Source organism: Chiloscyllium plagiosum, unplaced genomic scaffold (assembly GCF_037043375.1).
Source record: "Chiloscyllium plagiosum isolate Xiang-an unplaced genomic scaffold, Cpla_swu_hap1 HiC_scaffold_46, whole genome shotgun sequence".
Classification (NCBI taxonomy): domain Eukaryota; kingdom Metazoa; phylum Chordata; class Chondrichthyes; order Orectolobiformes; family Hemiscylliidae; genus Chiloscyllium; species Chiloscyllium plagiosum.
In genome coordinates, this window is record NW_028270184.1 from 13,758,625 (window position 1) to 13,783,326 (window position 24,702).

Below are 24,702 nucleotides of genomic sequence, written 5' to 3' on the forward strand. Positions count from 1 at the left end.
CCAACTGCCAGAATGGAAAGTACTGGCAGTCTTACTGGAGGTGGAGACATGGTGACAGAGAAAGTAACAAGAAAAGCTAAAAGTAAGCAAAGGAATGGGTTCATTCTTCAATCACCAACATTAACTTCTGTGCCCCACCCTTCCCACAGCACCTTCTCATGTAACCACACCCGCACCTTCACCTCCTCCTTACTCCCCATTCAAGGACCTAAACAGTCTTTCCAGGTGAAGCAACATTTCATCTGTACCTCCTCCAAACTTGTGTATTGTATGTTCTGCAGCCAATGTGGCCTACTCTACATTGGAGAAATCAAACAGACTGGGTGACCACTTTGCAGAATATCTCCGGCCCATGCACCAAGCATGACCCCAACCTTCCACTAAATAGTCGTTTTGACACAGCATTGTGCTTGCATGCCTAAATTATCTGTCCTTGGCATAGTACAATGCTCCAACAAATTACAGCACCACTTGAGGAGCAACATTTCATCTTCAAACTAGGCACTTTACAAACTTCTGGGCTCAACATTGAGTTCAACACCTTCATTGTGAACCCACTCATGCACTTTCTTTTAGCTTTACTGGTTATATTCCCTGGCACTATGTCCCCTCGCCCATTCCCCACTCTAGTGGGGCTGCCTGCCCTTTCCAATCTAGCAGTTGGACACATCGTTGTGCTGCCATAATCAACATCTTTTTTTTTTCCCCCAGCACCACCCTCCACACTTCTCTCCAGCTCTGATGAAGAGTCACCTAGACTAGAAACGTTGGCTTGCTGTCTCCCCATGCATGACCCTCTTGTTATCTCCAGTGCCTCATGTTCTCTGTTACCCAGCATTCCCAGCTCTTGGTTGGACCCAACAGCAGGAGCGCATGCGCACTGTGTTGGCGTGTACGGAGCATGCGCACTGTGTTGGCGTGTACGGAGCATGCGCGGAGTGATCGCGGGCGATGGGTGAAAGCCCTAATGTCGACTCCGTAAACGATGAGAAAAAAAAGGCGGTGCCGAGGGAGCGATGGACCCGATTGATGGATGGGGAGGTTTATTAAACATGTTGCGTAAGTCCCAGCCCCCCTCGGAGTAGGTTTTCTGGTCCACTTGTTTACACAGAGTGAGGCCGCGGCTTCCAGCGTTAGGCCCGAGCTAACGGCCGCCATTTTTGTTGGGAGCAATGTATGCCGGGAAGGATGCGCGGCCGCCATCTTTTTGCGGGGCAATTGTTTCAATGACTTTGACATTCCAAGGTGCAGTTTCAGAATGGCCACAATTTGTCCACGAAGCTGCATAAGTCCTTGAGTCGCAGTGTATTGCTGATGAAGCAGAGCGTCGGTAGAGAAGCAAAGAGAGGTAAATCATGATCTCTGGTTTCCCTGTGTCATTGAATGCCTACACCTTGGAAGCAGGCCATTCGGCCCATGGCATCCACACCGACCCTCCAAAGACCATCCCAATCCCTACCCTGCATTTACGATGGCGCCGCCCCCGCCCGCCAGTCTGCACAACTCTGGACACTATGAGCAATTTGGCATGACCAGTGCACGATTTTGGACTCGGGGGGGGGGGGGTGGAATTGGAGCACTCAGAGGAAACCCCCATGCATATGCAGAGAGAATGTGCAAGCACCACACAGATAGTTGCCCAACAGTGGAATCAACGCAGCAGGTGAGGCAGCATCCAAGGAGCAGGAGAATCGATGTCGATTCTCCTGCTCCTTGGATGCTGTCTGACCTGCTGCGCTTTTGCAGCAACACATTTTTCAGCTCTGATCTCCAGCATCTGCAGTCCTCACTTTCTCCCCCGACAGCGGAATCAGCCCCAGCTCCCAGGCACTGTGAGGCAATAATGCCAGCCAGTGTTCTGCCTGAATGAACTGAGCTGTGATCAGTAATATGAACATCCACAGCAGTAAAACATCATGACCCGGAACAGCTGATGATAAAAAGAGGAAATGCGGAACAGAATACATGTATGGCCATCTGGATGAGGATACAGGAGAAGAGAATTTTGTCCATTTTTCTCCTAGAGTGACAGGGTTAGAGGTTCAACGGTCTTCCTCTGGGGGTGTCAGAATGGGAGGATTTATATACAACAAACTCAAACCCAAAGAAATATTTGACCCTTCTGAATTTCTGTCCTGGCCTGGTAGTGATGGTTTTTGTGAATCTCTTTTGCAGGATACTGGAAGAGGATTTTCAGAAAGGAAACTGAAAATTAAACGTCAAATCAAGATCTGAGTTAGTCACTTCATTAGGAACTGGGTGTTACCAGATTTTCAGTGTAAGCATTGAATATTAGCTTATGGTCACACACTGCATACCACTCCTTCCTCATATTCCACTCTCCTCTTACAATCAGCTAATAGGATCAGCTTTTCTTTATCTCCTTATCTAAACCTATTTGAACTTTGCCACAGTCCCTTGCTGCAAATAGAATAACCACGGTTTCTCCAATTTAAATTTGCAACCAAATTTCCTCAGCCCCCAACCCATTCCAATAAATCTCCTCTGCACCCTCTCCAGGACCCTCACCTCATTGAATCATACAGTAGAGAAGAGGCCCTTCAGTCCATCAGATCTGCGCTGTCAGAAGCATACAACTACCTGCATTAGTCCCACTTACCTGCATTGGGCCCAGAGCTGTGCATGTCAGGATGCTTCAAGAGTTCATACAAGTACTATTTAAAGATTGTGAGGTTTCCCATCTCAAGCGCATTCCAGACCCCCACCGCTCTTTGGGTGAAAAAGATTTTCCTCAAATCCCTTCTCATCCTGCTGCCTTTCACTTTAAAAGTATGCCCATTGTTGTTGCCCCTTCAATGAAGGGGAACAGCTGTTTTCTATTCATCCTGTTCATACTCCTCATCCTCTTATTCATCTCCATCAGGTTCCCCTCCCCTGCTCCAAACCTGAGCCTATCCAGCCTCTCTTCATGGCTGAAATATTCCATCCCTGGCAACATTCTGGTGAATATCCTTCATTGCAATCACATCCTTCTTATAGTGTGGTGACCAGAACTGCACGCTGCAGTGATTGTAATGAGGTCAGCCACCAGTTCATTACAGAATGGGTTCCCTGATCGGCGCTGGTACTCTGGTTCAATCAAAGAGCCCTAACTGACACAAAAAGTTTGCGTGTCAGAGATATTGTCACTCCGGTGCCTGGCTCTGCTTGAGGCAGGACGACAGTCAAGGACTGTTCGTGTGTCAATAAAGGGTGACTTGGTGACGGGGAACAAGCCTCGGTGGAGTTATTTCGCACACAGTGCTCCAGAAATAAGAAAGGGATGATCACCTTATTGGGATTGTACTATAGACACCCTCCCTCAAATATTCATCAAGCAACTGAGAAGCAAATTTGTAAGAAAACCTCAGGTATCTGTAAGAACAGTAGAGTGGTGATGGTAGGGGATTTTAACTTTCCAAACTAGACTGGGACTGCTATAGTGATAAAGGCATGGATGGAGAGGAATTTGTTCAGTGCTTACAAGAAAATTTTCTGATTCAATATGTGGATGAACTTACTAGACAGGGAGCAAAACTCGATCTACTCTTGGGAAATAAGGCACGGCAGGTGACTGTGGTGTCAATGAGGCTTTGGGCCTGTGCTCATTATTCTATTCATTTTAAAATAGTAATGGAAAAGGATAGACTGGATCTAAAAGTTAATGTTCTAAATTGGAGGAAGGCCAATTTTAACGGTATTGAGAAAGAGCTTTTAAAAATTGGTAGGAGGTGGATATTTGCACATGAAGGGCTGAATAGTGAGAAGCCTTCAAAGATGAGATACCGAGAGTCCAGAAACAATATGTTGCAGTTCAGGTGAAGGGCAAGGCTGATGGGTATAGGGAATGATGGATGACTAGAGAAAGTGAGGGTTTGGTTAAGAGAAAGAAGGAAGCATATGTCAAGTCTAGACAGCAGAGGTTGAGTGAATCCCAAGAAGAGTATAAAGGCAGTAGGAGTATACTTAATAGGGAAATCAGGAGGGCAAAAAGGGACATGAGATAGCTTTGGCCAACACGGTTAAGGAGAATCCAAAGGGATTCTACAAATACATTAAGGAAAACAGAGAAACAAGGCAGAGATCAGGGCATCTTAAAGATCAGCAAGACCACCAATGTGTGGAAGTGGGGGGAGATACTAAGTGAGTATTTTAGGACACCGAACTGTACAGCACAGGAACTGGCCCACGATTTTGTGTCGAACATGATGCCAAATGAAACTGATCTGTTCTGCCTGCCATTGGTCCAAAACCCTCCATTCCTTCCATATTCATGTGCTTATCTACAAGTCCCTTAAAGGCCCCTATTGTATCTGCCTCCTCCACCACCATTCCAGACTCCTACCACTGTCTGTGTAAAAAAGCCTGCCCTTCACATCTTCTTTGAACTTTCCCCCTTTCTTTCAATGCGTGCCCCCATTACACATTTCAATGTATATGATACATTTCAACTCAGCAAAGGATTCTGACCATCAACCATATCTATGTATCTCATAATTTTATAAACTTCTATTGTCTCCCCTCAACCTCTGCCTCTCAAAAGAAAACAATCTGAGATTCTCTAGCCTCTCGTTATAGCTCATACTCTAATCCAGGCAGCACCCTGGTAAACCTCCTCTGCGCCCTCTCCAAAACCTCCACATCCTTCCTGTACTGCGGCAACCAGAATCGAACACAGTACTCTTAAGTGTGGCCGAACCAAAATCCTATAAAGCTGCACGTGACCTCCTGACTCTTGTACTCAAGTAAAGGAAAGCATGCTATGTACATCTTCTTTACCTTCTGTACTCTCTTTTAGAGAGCTATGGATTTGAACCCCAAGATCCTTCTGTACATTAATGCTGTTTAGTGTCCTGCCATTAACTGTATATTTCCTTAACATTTGATCTCCCAACCTACAGTACGTAAGACTTAACTGGATTAGATTCCAACTGCCATTTTTCCGCCCATATCTGCAACTGATCTATATCCCACTGAATCCTTTAACAAGTTTCTACACTGTCCACAACTCCACTGATGTTTGTATTGTCTGCAAACGTACTAATCCACGCATCTATGTTTTCATCTAAGTCATTTATATATATCACAAACAGCAGAGGCCCCTGTTCGGATCCCTGTGGAACACCACCAGTCACAGACCTCCAGTCAGAAAAACACATTTCCACCACTATCTTCTGTCTTTTATGGGCAAACCAATTCTCAATCACAAACAGCCACGTAACCGTGGATCCCATGTATCTTAAATTTATGGATGAGCCTATCATTAGGAACCTTGTGAAAGCCTTACTAAAATGCATGTAACATAATCTACTGCTGTACCCTCATCGATCACTTTTGTCACCTCCTCAAAAAAATTCAGTCAAGTTAGTAAGACCAAACCTGCCCTGCACAAAGCCATGGTCACTGTCTCTAATTATTTTGCGTCAGTGTTTACTGTGGAGAAGGATATGGAAGCTAGAGAATTTGGGGAAGTAAATAATGACATGTTGGAAAAAGGCCATATTACAGAGGCGGAGGTGCTGAACATCTTAAAACGCATAAAGGTGGATAAATTCCCGGAACTTGATCAGGTATACTCGAGAACTTGTGGTTGCTGGGCCCCTTGCTGAAATATTTGTATCATTGACAGCCACAGGTGAGGTGCCGGATGTTTTGGAGGTTAGTTAACACGGTGCCACTATTTAAGAAAGGTGGTAAGGAAAAGCCAGGGAACTATAGATAGGTCACAAAAACAGAAATTGCTGGAAAAGCTTGGCAGGTCTGGCAGCATCTGTGGAAAGAAATCAGAGTTAACGTTTCAGATCAAGTGACCCCCCTCATCAGAACAATATGAAACGTTAATGTTGATTACTCACCACAGATGCTGCCAGACCTGCTGAGCTTTTCAGCAATATCTGTTATCATTTCTGATTTCCAGTATTTTCAGGTTTTAGATAAACTGTGAGGCTGAAATCAGTAGTGCGCAGGTTAGGCCACTTTTGGAATACTGGATACAGTTCTGGTCTCCCTGCTATAGAAAGGATGTTGTGAAACTTGAAAGGGTTCGAAAAAGATTTACAAGGATGTTGCCAGGTTTGGAGGGTTTGAGCGAAAGGAAGAGGCTGAATAGGCTGGAGCTGTTTTCCCTGGAGTGTCAAAGGCTGAGGGGTGATCTTATAGAGGTTTATAAAATCATGAGGAGCATGGATAGGGTAAATCAACAAATTCTTTGCCCCGGGTGCAGAGTCCAAAACTAGAGAGCATAGGTTTAAGGTGAGGGGAAAGATTTAAAAGGGACTGAAGGGGCAACTTTTTCATGCAAAGTGGTGAGTGTATGGAATGAGCTGTCAGAGGAAATGGTGGAGGCTAGTACAAGTATGACATTGAAAAGACATCTGGATGGGTATATGAATAAGAATGGTTTAGAGGGAAATGGGCCAAATGGTGTCAAACAGGACTAGATTAATTTAGGATGTCTGATGAGTTGGACCGAAAGGTCTTTTTCTGCATTGTGCATTTCTATGACTCAAAGTTGTTAGAGCGGATCCTGAGGAACAAGATTTACATGTATTTGGAAAGGCAAGGACTGATTAGGGACAGTCAACATGGCTTTGTGTGTGGGGAATCATGTCTCACGAACTTGATTGAGTTTTTGAAGAAGTGATGAAATGGATCGATGAAGGTAGAGCGGTGGGCATGATCTACATAGACTTCTGTAACTTGTTTCATGGTTAACAAGGTCAAATCACATGGAATACAGGGAGAACTAGCCATTTGGTTACAGAACTGGCTCAGAGATAAGAGACATAGGGTGGTGATAGAGGGTCACTTTTCAAACTGGAAGCCTGTGACTAGTCGTGTGCCACAATGATCAGTACTGGATCCACTGCTTTTTGTCATCTATATAAATGATTTGGATGTAAAAGTAGGAGTTATGCTTAAACAGTTTGCAGCTGACACCAAAACTGGTGGTGCAGTGGACAGCGAAGAAGTGCATTGGGATCTTGATCAGAAAGGCCAAGTGTGCCAAATGGAGTTTACTTTAGATGAATGTGACTTGCTGCATTTTGGAAAGGCAGGTCAGGGGAGGACTTATATACTTAATGACAAGGTCCTGAGGAGTGTTGCTGAACAAAGAGACTTTGGAGTGCAGTTTCATGGTTCCTGAAAGTGGAGTCCCAGATAGAGTCATTGAGTCCTACAATACGAAGACAGGCCCTTTGGCCCAAACTGGTCCATACCGATCGAAATGTCCATCCACGCTCAACCCATTTCCCTGCACTTGGCCCATATCCTTCTAATCCTTTCCTATCCATGTATTTGTCCAAATGCCTTTTAAATGTTGTTAATGTACCCGCCTCAACAACTCCTGCTTGCTGCTCATTCCGTATGCATACAACCCTCAGTGTAAAAAGGTTGCCCCTTAGGTTCCCTTTTATTCTTTACCCTCTAACCTTAAACTGATATCCTCCAGTCCTCAGTTCCCTAACTCTGGGGGAAAAAGTCTGAGTGCATTCACCCTATCCATGTCTCTCATGACCTTATACACCTCTATAAGATAGCCCCTCAGTCTCCTACGCTCTAAAGAAAAACGTCCGAGCTTGCCCAACCCCACCCTGTAACTCGGACTGATGAGTCCTGGCAACATCCTCGTAAATTTCATCTGCATTCTTTTCAGTTAAATAACGTCCTTCCTAAAGCAAGGTGCCCAAAACTAAACACAATACTGCAAGTGCGGCATCATCAAAGTCCTGTATAACTGCAGCATAACTTTCCAACTGCTATACTCACTGTCCTGATTGATGAAGGCCAGTGTACCAAAAGCCTCCTTCGCTGCCCTGTAACTCCACTTTCAAAGAACCGTGTACCTGAATCCAAGGTTTCTCTACTCTACTACACTCCTTAAGGCCTACCATTTACCTTGAAACTCCTGCCTTGATTTGACTTTCCAAATGCAAGACCTCACACTTGTCCGTATTAAACTCCCATTTGCCATTTCTTGGCCCACGTCCCCGGCTGACCAAGGTCCTGCTGCATCGTGGGCAGCACGGTGGCACAGTGGTTAGCACTGCTGCCTCACAGCGCCTGAGACCCGGGTTCAATTCCCGCCTCAGGCGACTGACTGTGTGGAGTTTGCACGTTCTCCCCGTGTCTGCGTGGGTTTCCTCCGGGTGCTCCGGTTTCCTCCCACAGTCCAAAGATATGCAGGTCAGGTGAATTGGCCATGCTAAAATTGCCCGTAGTGTTAGGTAAGGGGTAAATATAGGGGTATGGGTGGGTTGCGCTTCGGCGGGTCGGTGTGGACATGTTGGGCCGAAGGGCCTGTTTCCACACTGTAATGTAATCTAATCTAATCTAATCTAATCTAATTTCTGAGAACCTTCCTCACTGTCCACAATACTGTCTATTTTAGTGTCATCTTCAAACTTACTGATGATGCCTCGTACATTCTCGTCCAAATGATTGATACAGCTAGCAAACAGCATTGGGCCCAGCACCGACCCCTGAGGCACTCCAGTAGCATCCTTACACCATTACCCTCTGCTTCCTACCATCAAGCCAATTGTGTATCCCAATTTGCCAGCTCCCCCTGGACTCCATGTGATCTAACCTTCCAGAGCAGGGTACCTTGTGGAACATTATCAAAGGCCTTACTGAAATCTATAGACACTACGTCTACTGCCCCCGTAAACTCCTGTATCCCCTGTGTAACTCCAGGGATTCCCTTGATCCCACCTGCCTGTATCTAAACCACACTTCTTTTTCTGGTCAGAACCTCAATACCTCTTGTAATCCAGGGTTCCCTATTCCTGTCAACCTTGCCCTTCACCCTCATAGGAACATATAGACCTTAAACTCTAGCTCTCCCACTTTTAAAGGCCTCCCACTTGCCAGCAGTCCCTTTGCCTGTAAACAAACTACTCCAATCAACCCCTTCAATCTCCTGTCTCATTCCATCAAAATTCACCTTGTCCCAATTTAAAATTGAACCTGTGGACCAGTTTTGTCCCTGTTCATAACTATTTCAAAATTATTTGAACTAGGGTTACAGGTCCTAAAGTGCTCCCCCACTGCCACCTCAGTCACCTGTTTCCCAAGAGTAAGTCGAGTTTTGCCCCTTCGCGAGTAAGACCCTGTGTATACTGCTTGAGGAAACTTTCCTGAACGCACTTAACAAATTCCACCCCATCTAAGCCCTTGACGCTGTGTCGGTCCCAGTCTATGTTAGGAATATTAAAAACCCCTACTATGACAACCCAATTGCTCCTGCAAGTCTCCCCAGTCTCCCTGCATATTTCTTTCTTTAATTCCCGTTGACGATTTGGGAGCCTATAGTACAACCCCAGTAACATCACCAGCCCCTTCTTATTTCTGAGCTCCACCCACAAAACCTCACTGGATGACTCTTCAATTATTTCATCTCTGACTACTGCTGTCATACTCACCTTAATCAAAAGTGGAATTCCACCCTCCCCCCATTCCACCCCCTCTGACCTGCCTAAAGTACCTGTACCCTGGCACATAAAGCAGCCAGTCCTGTCCCTCCCTTAGCCATGTTTCTATAATGGCTATAATAGCCCGGTGCCATGTACCTATCCCACGCCCTGAGTTCATCAGCCTTACCTGTATTGTAATAGATGCAATTTAATCCAACTGGCATTCCTTGCTCCCTGTCGTGTTCCAGCCAGACCTGTCTCTTCACATTACTATTTCTGATTACTGTATTTCCTTCCAGCCTCACACGTGCCTCCCTGCTGTTGAGAATCACCCCCCCGCCACCACCAATCTAGTTTAAACCCTCCCTTGTAGCACTAGCAAACATGGCCGCCAAGATAATGGTCCCCCTCCAGTTCAGATGTAATCTGTCCCTCTTGAACAACTCCCCCTGGCCCCAGAAAACATCCCAATGATCTGGAAATCTGAATCCCTGCCCCCTGCAGCAATTCCTTAGCCACGCACGAATCTGCCATATCCTCTTGTTCTTACCCTCACCAGCATGTGGCACGGTAAGTAATCCAGAGATTACCACTGACCAAGCCCTGGGTTTTCATTTTTTTTCTGGCTCTCTATAATCACTCTGCACGATCTCATCCCTATTTCCACCTATTTTACTGGTGCCAACGTGCACAGTGACTTCTGGCTGCTCACCCTCTCCTTTGAGAATGTTCTGCAGCCACTCCAAAACATCCTGGATCCTTGCACCCGAGAGGCAACAAACCATCCTGCATTCCCATTTGCAGCCTCAGAATCTCCGGTCTGTCCCCCTATCGAGTTTCCTATCACTAAGGACCTGTTTAGCTTTACCCTTTCCCACTGTGCCCCAGAGCCAGGACAGTGAAGAAGGGGTTGGGTATACTTGCCTTTATTGGTCAGTGCATTGAGTATAGGAGTTGGGAGATCATGTTGCGGATGTCCAGGACATTGGTTAGGTTGCTTTTGGAGTATGTGTTTAATTCTGGTCTCCCTGCTATGGGAAAGATGTTGTGAAACTCGAAAGGGTTCAGAAAAAACGTACAAGGATGTTGCCAGGGTTGGAGGGTTGAGCTAAAGGGAGAGGCTGAGGGTGGCACTATTTTCCCTGGTTTATAAAATCATGAGGGACATGGATAGGATGAATAGCCAAGGTATTTTCCCCAGAGTAGAGGAGTACAAAACTAGAGAGCAAAGGTTTAAGATGAGAGGGAAACATTTAAATGGGACCTACATGGCAGAGGTTGGTGCGTATATGGAACAAGCTGCCAGAGGAAGTGGTGGCAGCTGGTAGAATTACAGCATTTAAACAGCATCTGGCTGGGTATATGAATAGGAAGAGTTTAGAGGGATGTGGCCCAGTGCTGGCAATGGGATGTGATTAATTTAGGATATCTGGTTGGCATGGCCGAGTTAGACTGAAGGGTCTGTTTTCATCCTTCCAGCTCCATGACTCTATGTGGCCAAATCATCATTCTGTACAACTCCAACATAACCTTCCTGCTTTTATAATCTGTGCCACCATTGATAAAGGCGAGAGCCCTGTTTTCCCCCTTTACTACCCAAGTAATCTGTCCTGCCACCTTCACGGATCTGTGGACAAGCAGTCCCACATTCCTCTGTTTCTCCAAGCTTTCTAGTGTCTTGCTCTTCATTGAGTAGTCCCTCTGACATGTCCCCTCTTACAAAGTACATCATCTCAAAATAATCAGGGTTAAATTCCATCTGCTAATGATTTGCTCATCTAATAAATCTGTAAGTATATCTTCCTGTAACCCAATACCTTCCACCTTCCTCCTCACTGTAAACCACCTGGCCAATCTTTGTCTCATCCGTAAACTAACTTATCATCCCACTCACCTTCTCAAATTCGTCATCCTTCATGATGGATGGTGATCACTGGTTTGCACACACCCATATTCTTTGTGTTTATCTGTATGATGTCATCATGCGCTGACAGTTGTGTGGTGACATCCTCACTGTACATGGAATAGTTCCTGAACAGTCAGATCTTCCCCTGACTTCAGTGCTTCTGATATCGTTCCAACTGCATTCATTGGGGAATCCGATTAGACGGGTTCAGTCATAATCCCACAGATGGTAACTTTGCAGCATTGTCTCTTCGGGCTGTAGGCTCGAATAAGGCATTTTAAAACAGAAATTGGTGCAATTGTTTCAAATTTTCACAATTCATCGACAGTGCAGAGGTTTCAGGTTTGCACTGTGTTATTTCTGAGAGATGTCATGCTGCAGGGTTGGTGTGACTCCTTTCCGGGGAATCTCCATTCACGTCAATCCATTGCTCTTTTTGACATCTGTGCCTCTCCATCATTGTCGTATATCCTCTGTTGCAAGTGATGGGCTTATTGTAGTTGAGTACTTAACTGTTATTTTCGACCATATACAGAGGAACCTCCATTATCCGAATGTCAATTATCCAAATTTTGGGTTATCTGAACAAGATCACAAGGTCCCGATGCTTGGCTAAACTGTGTTATCCGGTATTCAATCATCCGAACAAAATACTCCCTACCCGTGTCGTTCGGATAATCGAGGTTCCTCTGTACTGCCTTCTTGCCAACTCTATTTTCTGACAGTATGTTTTAAAGTCAGGAATTGTTTGTGCTGCACAATAGTCCATTTCTGATTCGTTTCTGAGCTTGTAAAAACCATCAAGTTCTTCAACATTTTCATTACCCTAACTGATTCTGCTGATGCCCAATTTTTAATTCTATTTCTTCTTCCATCGATACTGTCTGAACAGCAGCATTTTCTATTTTTTTTTAATTGCAGATTTCTAGGAGCTGCAGTATTTCGCTATGATTTGGTTGCAGGCGTTGTTCAGAGAACCGAGACTGGAAATACAGACAGGACAATGAAGAGCTGGTTTGTGTGAAGGTGGGTGTTGGTTGCAGAATTTGTTCCTGCTCCCAAGTGCTAATCCCCTTTCGTTGAATCACAGAATCATGTAATGATTACAATACAGAAAGAGACTATTCAGCCCATTGCACCTATCCTGCCTCTCCACAGGAGTGAATCAGCTTCTTTCATTTCCCTGCTGTTTGGCAAAGAATTCCAGCAGACATAGTGACTCCCCAGGTTACCCATAGAGAAGATGGGTGTTTCACCTTCTTGAACTACTGCAGCATCTGGTGTGGAATACCCAGGGTTGGAGAGTGTGCTGTGTGTGTGTCTCTCTCTCTCTCTCGAGCCACCACCTCACCAATCACATCAATTTCAAAGCTTTACCCAGTTCCTGATATGGCCTGTTTTATACTTTGCCTACATTCAATTTAAAATACAAATTCGCCAACCATATTTATTTGCTAAACAGTAAAACTATTGAAATTTTAAAAAAAAAACAAAGAACTGTGGACACTAGAAATCTGAAACAAAACCAGAGAATGCTTGCAAATTCAGTAGATCGAGCAGCACCTGTAGAGAGAAGGCAGAGTCAGTGTTTTGGATGCAGTGACCCTTCAGAATCAATAAAACAATTGGTTTATTTTCAAAAACAAGATTTATCTCACAGTGATTAACAAATTTGATTAACACGCAGTATGAAACATTACAGGATAAGCATTTATCCTTCAAAAAAACCCAACACGCATACACAAGGTAATTAGGACAGAGAAACTAATTGCAAGCTCATGATGGTAAAAAGGATAAAGTAAGAAATGTTCAAGATGGTTTTCAGTCACTATCTTGACACACATAGATGGGTGTCACTAAACACAGGCCTTTGCAGATGCAGGAAACAGGAAAAATAATTACTTTTAGTGGCTTTTCAGAGGACAGTTGGTTCAATGTTTCAGTTATAATGCTGAATCCTCAAAAAATGGCTCTCTCAGAAAGGCAAGAATGAACTGGGAGTAGCTTTATAAACAGACTGTTCACCAAAAGTGAAAAAGAAAGCTAACTCCCAACATCCAAGAACTCACGCATAGCTTAAGAAATGTCTTCAAAGAAAATGTCCTGTTTCTCACACGTTTTCTTTAAAAAAAAACAAATTGTGAAATATGACATTTTCTAATGTCCACTGTCCACTTTGCTTCAAACACAAATCCTCAAAACAAAATTAAGAATCAGGCAATTTCATAGCAGTTTCAGGTGCTCTCTCAGAACCGTTACAGCAGGAATTCCAGAATTTTCCCCCAGTAACGAGGAATGAATAGAAGTTTATGCCCAAATCAACAACAACACTTTGCATTTGATTAGCACCTTCCACGTAATAGAAGCTATTTCAGCAGACTAATAGAAAGTAACATTGACACTGAATCACCAGAGGAGATAGAGTCAGATAGCACGGAAACAGACCCTTCGGTCCAACCAGTCCATGCCAAACATAATCCCAAACTAAACTAGTCCCACCTGCCTGCTCCTGGCCCATTTTCCGTCCAAACCTTTCCTATTCATGTACTTAGCCAAATGCCTTTTAAACACTGTAACTGTATCCACCACTTCCTCAGGAAGTTTATTCCACAGTCGGACCACCCGCTGTGTAAAAAGATTGCCTATTTTGTCTTTTTTTTAAGTTTCTCTCCTCTCACCTTAAAAATGTGTCCCCGAGTGAAATTTCCCATCTTAGGGAAATGACAACTACCATCAACTCTATCTGTACCTCTTTTTTTTATATAAGCTTCTACCAGGTTGCTCTCAACCTCCTACGCTCCAGTTAAAACCTTCCATACCTGACAACATCCTGGTAAATCTCTTCTGAACCCTCTCCAGCTAAATAATATCCTTCCTATAACAGGGTAACCAGAACTGGACACAGTTTGCCAGAAGAGGCCTCACCAATGTCCTGTACAACCTCAACATAATGGAAATTGGAACAGGTGACCAAAAACCTGGTTAGAGAGGTAGATGTTAAAGAGGATGTCAAAGGAGGAAAATGAAGAAGAGAAAGGGAGAGGATTAGGAAGTAAATTCCAGAAATTATGGTCTTGGTAACTGAAGACTCAGCCATTCGAGGTAAAACAAATAAAAGCAGGAATGTCAAGGGGGCTGGAATTAGAAGAGCACAAATATCTTGGAGGTGATGAGACTGGAGCAGATGGTTAGAGTCAACAAGGCAAACTGAGGACTGCAGATGCTGGAAACCAGAGTTTAGATGAGAGTGGTGCTGGAAAAGCACAGCAGGTCAGGCAGCATCCGAGGAGCAGGAAAATCGCCGTTTCGGTCAAAAGCCCTTCATCGGGAATCCCTGATGATTTTCCTGCTCCTCGGATGCTGCCTGACCTGCTGTGCTTTTCCAGCACCACCCTGATCTAAACAGCAGATGGTTAGAAGCTGATCCTCGGGTGAAATATGACATTGTCCAGTACTGTACACAATGGTCAGGAATAGGGATGGAGTTGCGAGAGAGGGAGTGGTTTTTGTAGCAGGATAGCTATAGTCTTCCCAAGATTAAAATGGAGGAAATTACTGCTGAACCAGTGCTTAACGTTAGGAAAGTCAGGACAGTGTGTGAGTTTGAGGGAACTTAGTGGTGATTGTGTTCGTATACCCCTGCCCACCTGGTCCTTCTAGGTGGTGGAAGTTGAGAGTTGGGAAGTTTGTCAGAGTTCTGGTCAATCTGTAGATATATAAAATTCCTCTCTTTCCTCTCCCGCCTTGCTCCCACTCTCTCTAACTCTCTCTGTTCTCCCATAGAATATTGCGTGGCTCCAGGCTGGGCGGCAAGTTCCTTTTACTGAAGGACATGAGTGAGCCAGTTGGGTTTTTAATGCAATCCAATAGTTTTCATGGTCGGTTTTCACTCGTGCTGGCCCCAGAAGTTCCCAGATTCATTCTGCTCAATTTCACAGATGTTGTGGGTTCCCTCTCAATCCCATTTTTTTTTTCTCTCTCTATTTTCAACTAATTTCATAGGGTTTAAAAGGAGAGGATCTACAGTCAGGAACCTTAACCCAAATACCGGAACAGGTTTGGACGGAGTCTCCCAGTTTATCGTAACCTGACTATCATTGGTTTTGAACATGGAAGGGAAAAGCCCCAATCACAGCGGGGAGAAACCATTCACATGTTCTTTGTGTGGACGAGGTTTCAGCCGATCATCCGGGCTGTCGAGACACAAGCGCAGCCACGACGGGGTGAAGCCATGGAAGTGTGGGGACTGCGGGGAGGGATTTAGTTACCCGTCTGAGCTGAAAACCCATCTCCGTCGGCACACTGGGGAGAGGCCGTTCACCTGCTCGGAGTGTGGGAAAGGATTCACCGACTCGTCCACTCTGCTGAGACACCAACAAGTTCACACTGGCGAGAAGCCTTTTAAATGCCCAGACTGCACAAAGTGCTACAAGAATTCCTGGGAACTCCGGCGCCATCAGCGACTTCACACAGATGAAAGGCCTTTTCAATGCTCAGACTGTGGGAAGAGCTTTAAAAGCTCTGGGGAACTGATGCGCCATCAGCATGTTCACACCGACGAGAGACCATTCAGGTGCTCTCACTGCGGAAATGGGTTCAAGCGGCCGTCTAACCTCACCATACACCAGTGCACTCACACTGGAGAGAGACCATTCACGTGCTCCAAGTGTGGCAAAAGATTCACCCAGCTATCCAGCTTGCTGAGACACCAAAGGGTTCACACTGGGGAGAGACCATTCACCTGCTCCAAGTGTGGGAAACGATTCACTTGGTCTTCTGATCTGACAAAACACCAGCGCGTTCACACCGGGGAGAGGCCATTCACCTGCTCTGATTGTGGGAAGGGATTCACTCAGTCATCCAGCCTGCTGACACACCAGCGGTTTCACAGTGGAGAGAGGCCATACACCTGCTCCGAGTGTGGGAAGGGATTCACTCAGTCATCCCACCTGTTGATCCACCAGCGGTTTCACAGTGGGGAGAGGCCATACACCTGCTCTGAGTGTGGGAAGGGCTTCACTCAGTCATCTACCTTGCTCATACACCAGCAGGTTCACAGTGGAGAGAGACCGTTCAGCTGCCCTCAGTGTGAGAAGCGATTCACTCGGTCATCCCACCTGCTGAGACACCAGCAAGTTCACAAGTAACTACGGTGATTAGATTTTACTGTTAATCTTATTGGAGCGTGAACCATGTTCATTGGCATCTGTTTCTGCTGATCGGAATAAGCTGTAGCCCTATTATGAGTGTTAATGTTCTGGATTGTAGTCAAATAAACCAGTTTTGTGTTAATTGCAATGTTTTAAGCCTTTTTTACTCATTCATGGGAGGTGGGCGTTGCTGACTAGACCTACATTCCTGGTTGCTCTTGGTGGTGGTAAGCTGCCTGCTTGACCTGCTGGAGTCCATTTATTGTAGCTCCTCCAACGATGCTTTTAGGGAGGGGACTCAGATTTCACCCAGCAACAATGAAGAATTGGCGCTACCTTTCCAAGTCTGGATGGTGAGTGGCTTGGAGCATAACTTGCAGGTGATGGCGTTCTTATGTATCTGCTGCACTTGTCCTTCTAGGTGGTAATGGTCTTGTGTTTGGAACCTTGGCACATTTCTTCACTGCATCTTGTAGATGGTACACCATGCTGCTACGGAGGTCATCATCAGTGGAGAAATTAAATATTCAGGTACATCGTTTGTCCTTGGTGGTGTCAAGCTTCCTGCATGTTGTTGGAGCTGCAGTCGTTCAGGAAACTGGGGAGTATTCTACTGCACACCTGCGTTGTGCATTGCAGATGACAGACAGGCTTTGCGGCAGTGTGGTAACTTCAACCTTTATCAGTTCATTCAGTCTCCACCGCCCCCGACACACCCACATACACGTGCCTTAAGTGGTTAATCCTTTATGGGTCCAAGATCTTTAGACTCCGGGAGCTGTACTGCATGGAAACAAACCCTTCAGTCCAACTCATCTACACGACCAGATATCCTCAATTAATCTAGTTCTGGAAACCTCTGGCTGTTCTCAGCCTTTATGGTGTAGAAGGTTCATCTCAAGTAGTCTGCTGTTTTAATTGTATTGTGAAGATAGAAATCCCTATTTAACCTTATAGTCTAAAATAGAATAATACCACATGGTGCTGTATATCATGTAATCATGAGTCAGCATCCCACTTCTGACATTATGATGGAGAGAAGGTCATTGATGAAGGTTGTTGGGCTGAGGACACTACCCTGAGGAGTTCCAACTGAGGTGTCCTGGAGCTTAGATGACTAACTTTTAATAATCACAATCATATTTCTTTGTGCTGGGTCCAACCAAGAGTTTTCGCAATGATTCCCATTGACTCCAGTTTTGCTTGAGCCCCCTGATGTCACATTCTGTCAAAGTCAGCCTTGAACTCAAGAACAGTCATTCCAAACTCACCTCTGGGATTCAGTTCTTTTGTCTGTGTTTGAATGAAGACTTTAATGAAGTCAGGAGTTGAATAGTCTGCCAGAACCTAAAGTGAGCATCAGTGTCCAGGTTATTGCTAAGAACATGTATTTCATTTTCCATAACATTTATTTCTGCCCCATCTCAGCTCACGTGCTGCTGAAAATCTCATTCATGTCCATGTTACCTTCAGACTGGATTATTTCTGACCAGTCTTTCATAGTCAGTTTATTCTCTGAGATATCCGTACGCCTGGTCATGCCCTTATCTATCTGTGTAATCTCCAGTCATTCACTCTCTGTGATATCTACACCTGGTCGTGTCCCTCGCTATCCGTTATCTCAGTCGCTCATCCACTCTCTGTGCACCCGTCATCCTGATTTACTGAGGATCTCTGATGTTAATTCTTCCATCATTAGTGGCCGTGCCTCTGTGCGACGCTCAGACATTTCCTCCCTGAACATTTACAGCTCCCTCCTGATTAAAAATGTTTCTTCACATCTGCCTTTTCAAACAAGCTCTTGGCTATTTCGCAAATCTTGCCCAAGGGGACTCGGCATCAAATGTTGCCTTAGCAAACTCATCTGAAGCACCTTGGGTTGTTTAATATATGAGACATGTGGTACGTATATTCAAGTTGTTCTGTTTCACAGCAGCCAGTTTCTGTATGGTACGATTCCACGAACAGCCATCAGGTAAGTGACTGACTGATCATGTTTTTTGGTGTTAGTTGAGTCGGGACTGGTGATCCCACAGCAGCTGCAGAGCTCCCTTGAGGACAGCGTGTAGCATTTATTGAGGTCTCCTGATTGAGAATGTTGCTGATTTACCTGTCAGGTCTGCAGTGAACTGTGAAGAACCAGGGTCTGGGATCTTTCCTCTTCAATCACTGACTCCCAGCTGAGGTTGTCTCTGCAGTAAAGTAGCCCACTTTGATAATCATGAGTTCACCACGGGTTTAAAAAAAATCTACAAGTTAAAATCCCGGTAAAAGACAAAAGTCCCTGTGTTCATTCAACATTTTTCATACCCTCAGGACATCCCAAAGTGATCCACAACAGTGGATTTTTAAAGAAAGAGTAAGATGAGGGAGAATAAACTAAATGGGAGTATTAGAGTGCAAAGTGACCTGGGAGTGGAGATGTACACATTATTTAATGTGACAGGACAAATTGATCTTTGGGGAAAAAAAGCACAAACTGCTCCCTGGCTGTAATAATGGAGGTCAAAAACAAGTTATACAGAACCTTTAAAAATCACTCTGGTTCATCCTCAGGTAAAATCTGGTGATTACTTCTGAATGTCACACTTCACGAGAGATATCAAGGCCTTGGAGAGGGAGCAGGAGAAAGCATTGCCAGAATAGTATCCGAAATGAGGGGAAGTGAAACCAGAGGAGCTGGCACTATCCTCCTCAGAGCAGAGATGAGGAGTGACTCAATAGAGGTCTAGTTTTTGTGGGCATCCATTGGCAGAGAGTTTGGTGACCACAGAACACAACTTCTGAGAAAATGATTTAAAATTCCAGGGTAAAGATGAGGGATTATACTGACCAAGTTATGATGATTTGGAACATAGCGAATGGTAGAAGCAGATTCTGTAGTAACTTTCAGAAACAATTGCGATTTATTTAATCAGCGTACGGAGCAAACATTTCAACATTTGTTAGTTTGATTCAGGAAGAATTTATGGGAATATCAGTGTTAGGAAAAAGGAAATTCAGTGGCAGGTTTCCGGAGCTGGATCCTGCAGTTGGTTTCAAATATGAAAAAACCGCTGCCTTTGTTTCTCATTCATTCACAGACTATTGCATTGCTGACTAGGCCAGCATCATTGCCAATCCTTAATTGCCCAGAAAAAGGTGATCGTGAACTGGCTTCAACTGCTGTAGTTCAGAGGGTTATAGGTAAAACATTTGTGCTGTTCTAGGAGAGAGTTCCAGGATTTTGACTCAGCAATGGAAAGGTCAATATCTTTCCAAGTCAGGTTGTGTGGCTTGGACAGGAACTGGCATCTGCTGCTGTTCTCCCTCTGGGTGGCAGAAGCTGCAGTTTTGTAAGGTGTTGTCTGAGGAGCTTTGGTGAGTTGCTGCAATGCATTTTGGCAGGTGATACACACTGTGCATTTGTAGTGAGTGAATGTTGAAGGTGTTAAGTGGGTCCCAATCTTAGTGACAGAATTTCTATGATTTCAACTTGAATGGATGTGAAGATAGATTACAAAGAGTAACCAAGCCGGGTTTCATATCAAGCTGATTTTACTTGCTTTTTATCAGAGTATTGACCACAATAAGTGAATGTCAGCCCGAACATACCTTCATGTACATATTTCTGTTTGTGTTGGTAGAAGTCCAGTCACTATAATTTCTTGTGAACTAGCTGGTGTCTCAGTAGGGTAGAGGAACGACCAAATTTCTTCCCACACTCGGTGCAATTAAAAGGTCTCTCCCCAGTGTGAACTCGCTGGTGTCTCAGAAGGGTGCATGTCTGATTGAATCTTTTCCCACACGTGGAGCAGGTGAATGGTCTCTCCCCCGTGTGAGTACGTTGATGCACAGTGAGGTCAGATGATTGCTTGAACCCAGCTCCACAGTGAGAGCACCTGAACGGTCTCTCGTCAGTGTGAACACGTTGATGGGACATCAGTTCCCCAGAACTTTTATAGTGGTTGCCGCAGTCTGGGCATTTAAAAGGTCTCTCGTCAGTGTGAACCCGCTGGTGTCTCAGTAAGTGAGCTGAAATGGTGAATCCCTTCCCACACACGGAGCAGGAAAATGGTCTCTCTCCAGTGTGAAGCCGCTGGTGTGTTAACAGGTTGGATGACTGAGTGAATCCCTTCCCACACACACAGCAAGTGAACGGCCTATTCCCAGTGTGAATGCGTTGGTGTGTGAGCAGGTGAGACGAGGTAGAGAATCCCTTCCCACACTCTGTACAGGTGAATGGTCTCTCCCCAGTGTGACTGCGCTGATGAATTTCCAACTGAACTGGGTAACTGAATCCCTTCCCGCAGTCCCCACATTTCCATGGTTTCTCCCTAAGATGGCTGCATTCATATTCTGACAGGTAAGGCGACTGACTGAACCCTCGTCCAGACAAACCACACGTGTACGGTTTCTCCCCATTGTCAACTGTGATTTTGGTTTCCATGTTAAAAACCCACGATAATATTCCAGTTACAGTAAATCAGGTGACTCCTTTTGATCCGGATGTGAGGTCAAGTTTCTGTTTTCTTACTGCAAACCCTCCTTTTCTAAAACCCTGTGAAATAGATTGAAAACAGAAAATAAACGTATGTGTGAGTGAACCTGCAAAAACACAAAGGCAGACTGTTAAACTCAATGAATTCAGTAACTTGCGTGATGAACATAAGGAAAAATGACCATAAAAAGCTAGTAAAATTGTCACAAAATGCTAACTGGTTCACAAATGACCATCAGGGAAGGGAACTTGTCACCTGGTCCTACCATAGGAGTCTGGTCTCAATGGGAGGAGAGAGAAAATAAGACTGTTGCAATAGAGACACTTGGCAAAAACAGTGTTAATCAGGATTCCTGATGAAGGGCTCTTGCCCGAAACTGCTCAACTCTCCTGCTCCTCGGATGCTGCCTGACCGGCTTTTCCAGCACCACACCCTTCGACTCTGATCTCCAGCATCTGCAGTCCTCACTTTCTCCCAAATTCAATCAGAATCTCCCAACCCTTTTCAAATTCAACCACGCAAAAGGATCAGGTTGGCAGATGTATGTAAACCACTGCCACCTCCCAAGTCACCCACCTTCCTGACTTCCGTGTCATCCATTGTAGAGGAGCAGAAATTTATCCTGTTTTAGTATTTCAAAGAATGAAACCATTGTCTTCAATCTGTAGTCTTTGAGGAGAAAGTGAGGTCTGCAGATGCTGGAGATCAGAGCTGGAAATGTGTTGCTGGAAAAGCACAGCAGGTCAGGCAGCATCCAGGGAACAGGAGAATCGACGTTTCGGGCATAAGCCCTTCTTCAGGAATGGGGAAAGTTTGTCCAGTTGGAGGAAGAACGCCTCATCTTCCGGCTAGGAACCCTCCAACCACAAGGGATGAACTCGGATTTCACCAGTTTCCTCATTTCCCCTCCCCCCACCCTGTCTCAGTCAAATCCATCAAATTCAGCACCGCCTTCCTAACCTGAGATCTTCTTCCCGACCTCTCCGCCCCCACCCCAGTCTGACCTATCACCCTCACCTTGACCTCTTTCCACCTATCACATTTCCGACGCCCCTCTCCCAAGTCCCTCCTCCCTACCTTTTATCTTAGCCTGCTGGACAAACTTTCCCCATTCCTGAAGAAGGGCTTATGCCCGAAACGTCGATTCTCCTGTTCCCTGGATGCTGCCTGACCTGCTGCGCTTTTCCAGCAACACATTTCCAGCTTCAATCTGTAGTCACTGACTCTTTCCCTCTTGTTGCCAACCGAGGCTGAACCAGCCTGGTCACAGCTCTGATATCTGATCTCCAGCTGAGCTTCTGAATACAGAACAACTCTGTCTCCCAGACCAGCCATTTCAATCTGAAACTTGAGATGATGTGAATCTCCTCTGACTATATCCATAGTCTCTTGCTGCCTCACAGCGTCAGAGACCCGGGTTCAATTCCCGCCTCAGGCGACTGACTGTGTGGAGTTTGCACATTCTCCCCGTGTCTGCGTGGGTTTCCTCCGGGTGCTCCGGTTTCCTCCCACAATCCAAAAGATATGCAGGTCAGGTGAATTGGCCATGCTACATTGCCCATAGTGTTAGGTAAGGGGTAAATGTAGGGGTAGGGGTAGGGGTATGGGTGGGTTGTGCTTCGGCGGGGCGGTGTGGACTTGTTGGGCCGAAAGGCCTGTTTCCACACTGTAAGTAATCTAATCTAATCTATAAAATAATTTGATGGTCTGTACAGTTGGTCATGCCATACATATGTAAACATGTACATACAGAGATCAGAATTTATCATTTTTTCACAGGTCTGTACATTTTTCCATCATATGCCCATATAATTAGCTGAGGCTTGTTCACTCCCCAGTCATCACTGCCCTTACTAGCCTGCACAGTATCTAAGTCAAACAGCTCCTCAATTAAAACTCTCACTACTGTTTACCAATACCCTCCTTGATTTGGCCCTTCCCCATTCCCAGTCGTGCTGATGTTTGAATTGGTTGACAAAGAGAGGCGCTGTCAGTTCAAGGTTAAAACTTCAGAACAGACAATCATTGCTGTTGTCCGAGTTTGCTGGGTGTAAGTCCCCTCCTAACACAACTGAGGAAGGAAGAATGCTCACAACCTGTTTGACGGTACAGCCGTCTGTTGCAAACGCGGGAGCTGGAGACTCTAACTTTGGTCTGGATGCTCTCCGGGTATTTATGTATCCTCTCCCTGGTTCCGTTAGTGCACTTGGCTGTTACCGTCTCCCCCTCCTGAAACTCCAAGGATCCTGGGGGTGGGGGGGATGGTGGCGAGAAGAGCACGTGGTCTCTTTGTAGGACTTGATTGGCTGGAGGACCATCCGATGGTGTCCAGTTCCACCTTACTTTGCTATTGCACACTGTGGCGTCAGTCAGACACGGGGGCGGTGCGGTCCTGAAGTGGGCAGATGCAAACTGGCTCCAGAGAGTCACTGGGGCCAGGGAAGTACCGCTCCCAGTAAGGCTCAGGAAACAGGAGGTGAAATCATGAATTTCTGACCTAGGCGTCCACGGATGGCTTTTGTAAACTTCTTTTAGCGGAATTTGCAGATGGAAAGCAGGAGTTTTCTTTTCCCTCTAGGGAGGTTTTACTGAGATTACGTGGGGGGAACGTTCAGAAATTCCGTCTCACTCACTTGATAAATGTTAAAAATCGCACAACATCTGGTTATGGTCCAACAGGTATATTTGAAAGCTTTAGCTTTCGGAGTGCTCCTACTTCATCAGATGGTTCAGGAATATAAGATTGTAATACATAGAATTTATAGCAAAAATTTACAGTGTGATGCAACTGAAGTTATATATTGAAAAAAATCTGGATTGTTTATCAATATATAATTTCAGTTGCATCACACTATAAACTTTTGCTATCAATTCTGTCTTCCGATCTTATATTCCACAATCACCTGATAAAGGGGCAGGGCTCCGAAAGCGAGTGCTTCCAAATAAATCTGTTGGATTATAACCAGATGTTGTGTGATTTTTAATTTGTAAGCCCCAGTCCAACACCGGCACCTCCAAATCATCACTTGGTAATAGCGAGATTGTGGATTATTGAGAGTTTCATTATACTTGTGTGTATTAAACTGTATTTGCATGTCATAGAGTCATAGAGATGTACAGCATGGAAACAGACCCTTCAGTCCAACTCACCCATGCTGACCAGATACCCCAACCCCATCTAGTCCCACCTGCCAGCACTCAGCCCATATCCCTCCAAACCCTTCCTATTCATATACCCATCCAGATGCCTTTTAAATGTTGCAAGTGTACCAGCCTCCACCACTTCCTCTGCCAGCTGATTCCATACACATACCACCCTCTGCTTTTAGGTCTCTTTTATATCTTTCCTCTTTCATCCTAAACCTATGCCCTCTAGTTTGGACTCTCCCACCCCAGGGAAAAGACTTTGTCTATTTATCCTATCCATGCCCCTCATGATTTTGTAAACCTCTATAAGATCACCCCTCAGCCTCCGACACTCCAGGGAAAACAGCCCCAGCCTGTTCAGCCTCTCTTTGTAGCTCAAATCCTCCAACCCTGGCAACATCCTCGTAAATCTTTTCTGAACCTTTCAAGTTACACAACATCTTTCCAATAGGAAGGAAACCAGAATTGCACACAATTTTCCAACAGTGGCCTAACCAATGTCCTGGACAACCACAACATGACCTCCCAACTCCTGTACTCAATACTCTGACCAATAAAGGAAAGCATATCAAACTCCTTCCTCACTATCCTATCTACCTGCG

The 24,702-nt window shown here is 45.2% G+C and overlaps 2 protein-coding genes across 2 annotated transcripts; one reads left to right on the top strand and one right to left on the bottom strand.

Annotated features, from left to right (window-relative positions):
- Positions 1–933: 933 nt before the first annotated feature.
- Positions 934–16,614, top strand: LOC122543911 (uncharacterized). The gene is made up of 4 exons (XM_087983633.1): positions 934–1,059; positions 2,176–2,278; positions 12,244–12,348; positions 15,325–16,614. The coding sequence occupies exon 4, from the start codon at positions 15,432–15,434 to the stop codon at positions 16,467–16,469; it is 1,038 nt and encodes a 345-aa protein (XP_087839759.1). The 5' UTR covers positions 934–1,059; positions 2,176–2,278; positions 12,244–12,348; positions 15,325–15,431; the 3' UTR covers positions 16,470–16,614.
- A 129-nt stretch (positions 16,615–16,743) lies between these two features.
- On the bottom strand, positions 16,744–23,183 carry LOC122543918 (uncharacterized). The gene is made up of 2 exons (XM_043682835.2): positions 23,050–23,183; positions 16,744–21,012 (listed from the first exon to the last, which is right to left on the bottom strand). The coding sequence occupies exon 2, from the start codon at positions 20,899–20,901 to the stop codon at positions 20,110–20,112; it is 792 nt and encodes a 263-aa protein (XP_043538770.2). The 5' UTR covers positions 20,902–21,012; positions 23,050–23,183; the 3' UTR covers positions 16,744–20,109.
- Between the last annotated feature and the right edge of the window lie 1,519 nt (positions 23,184–24,702).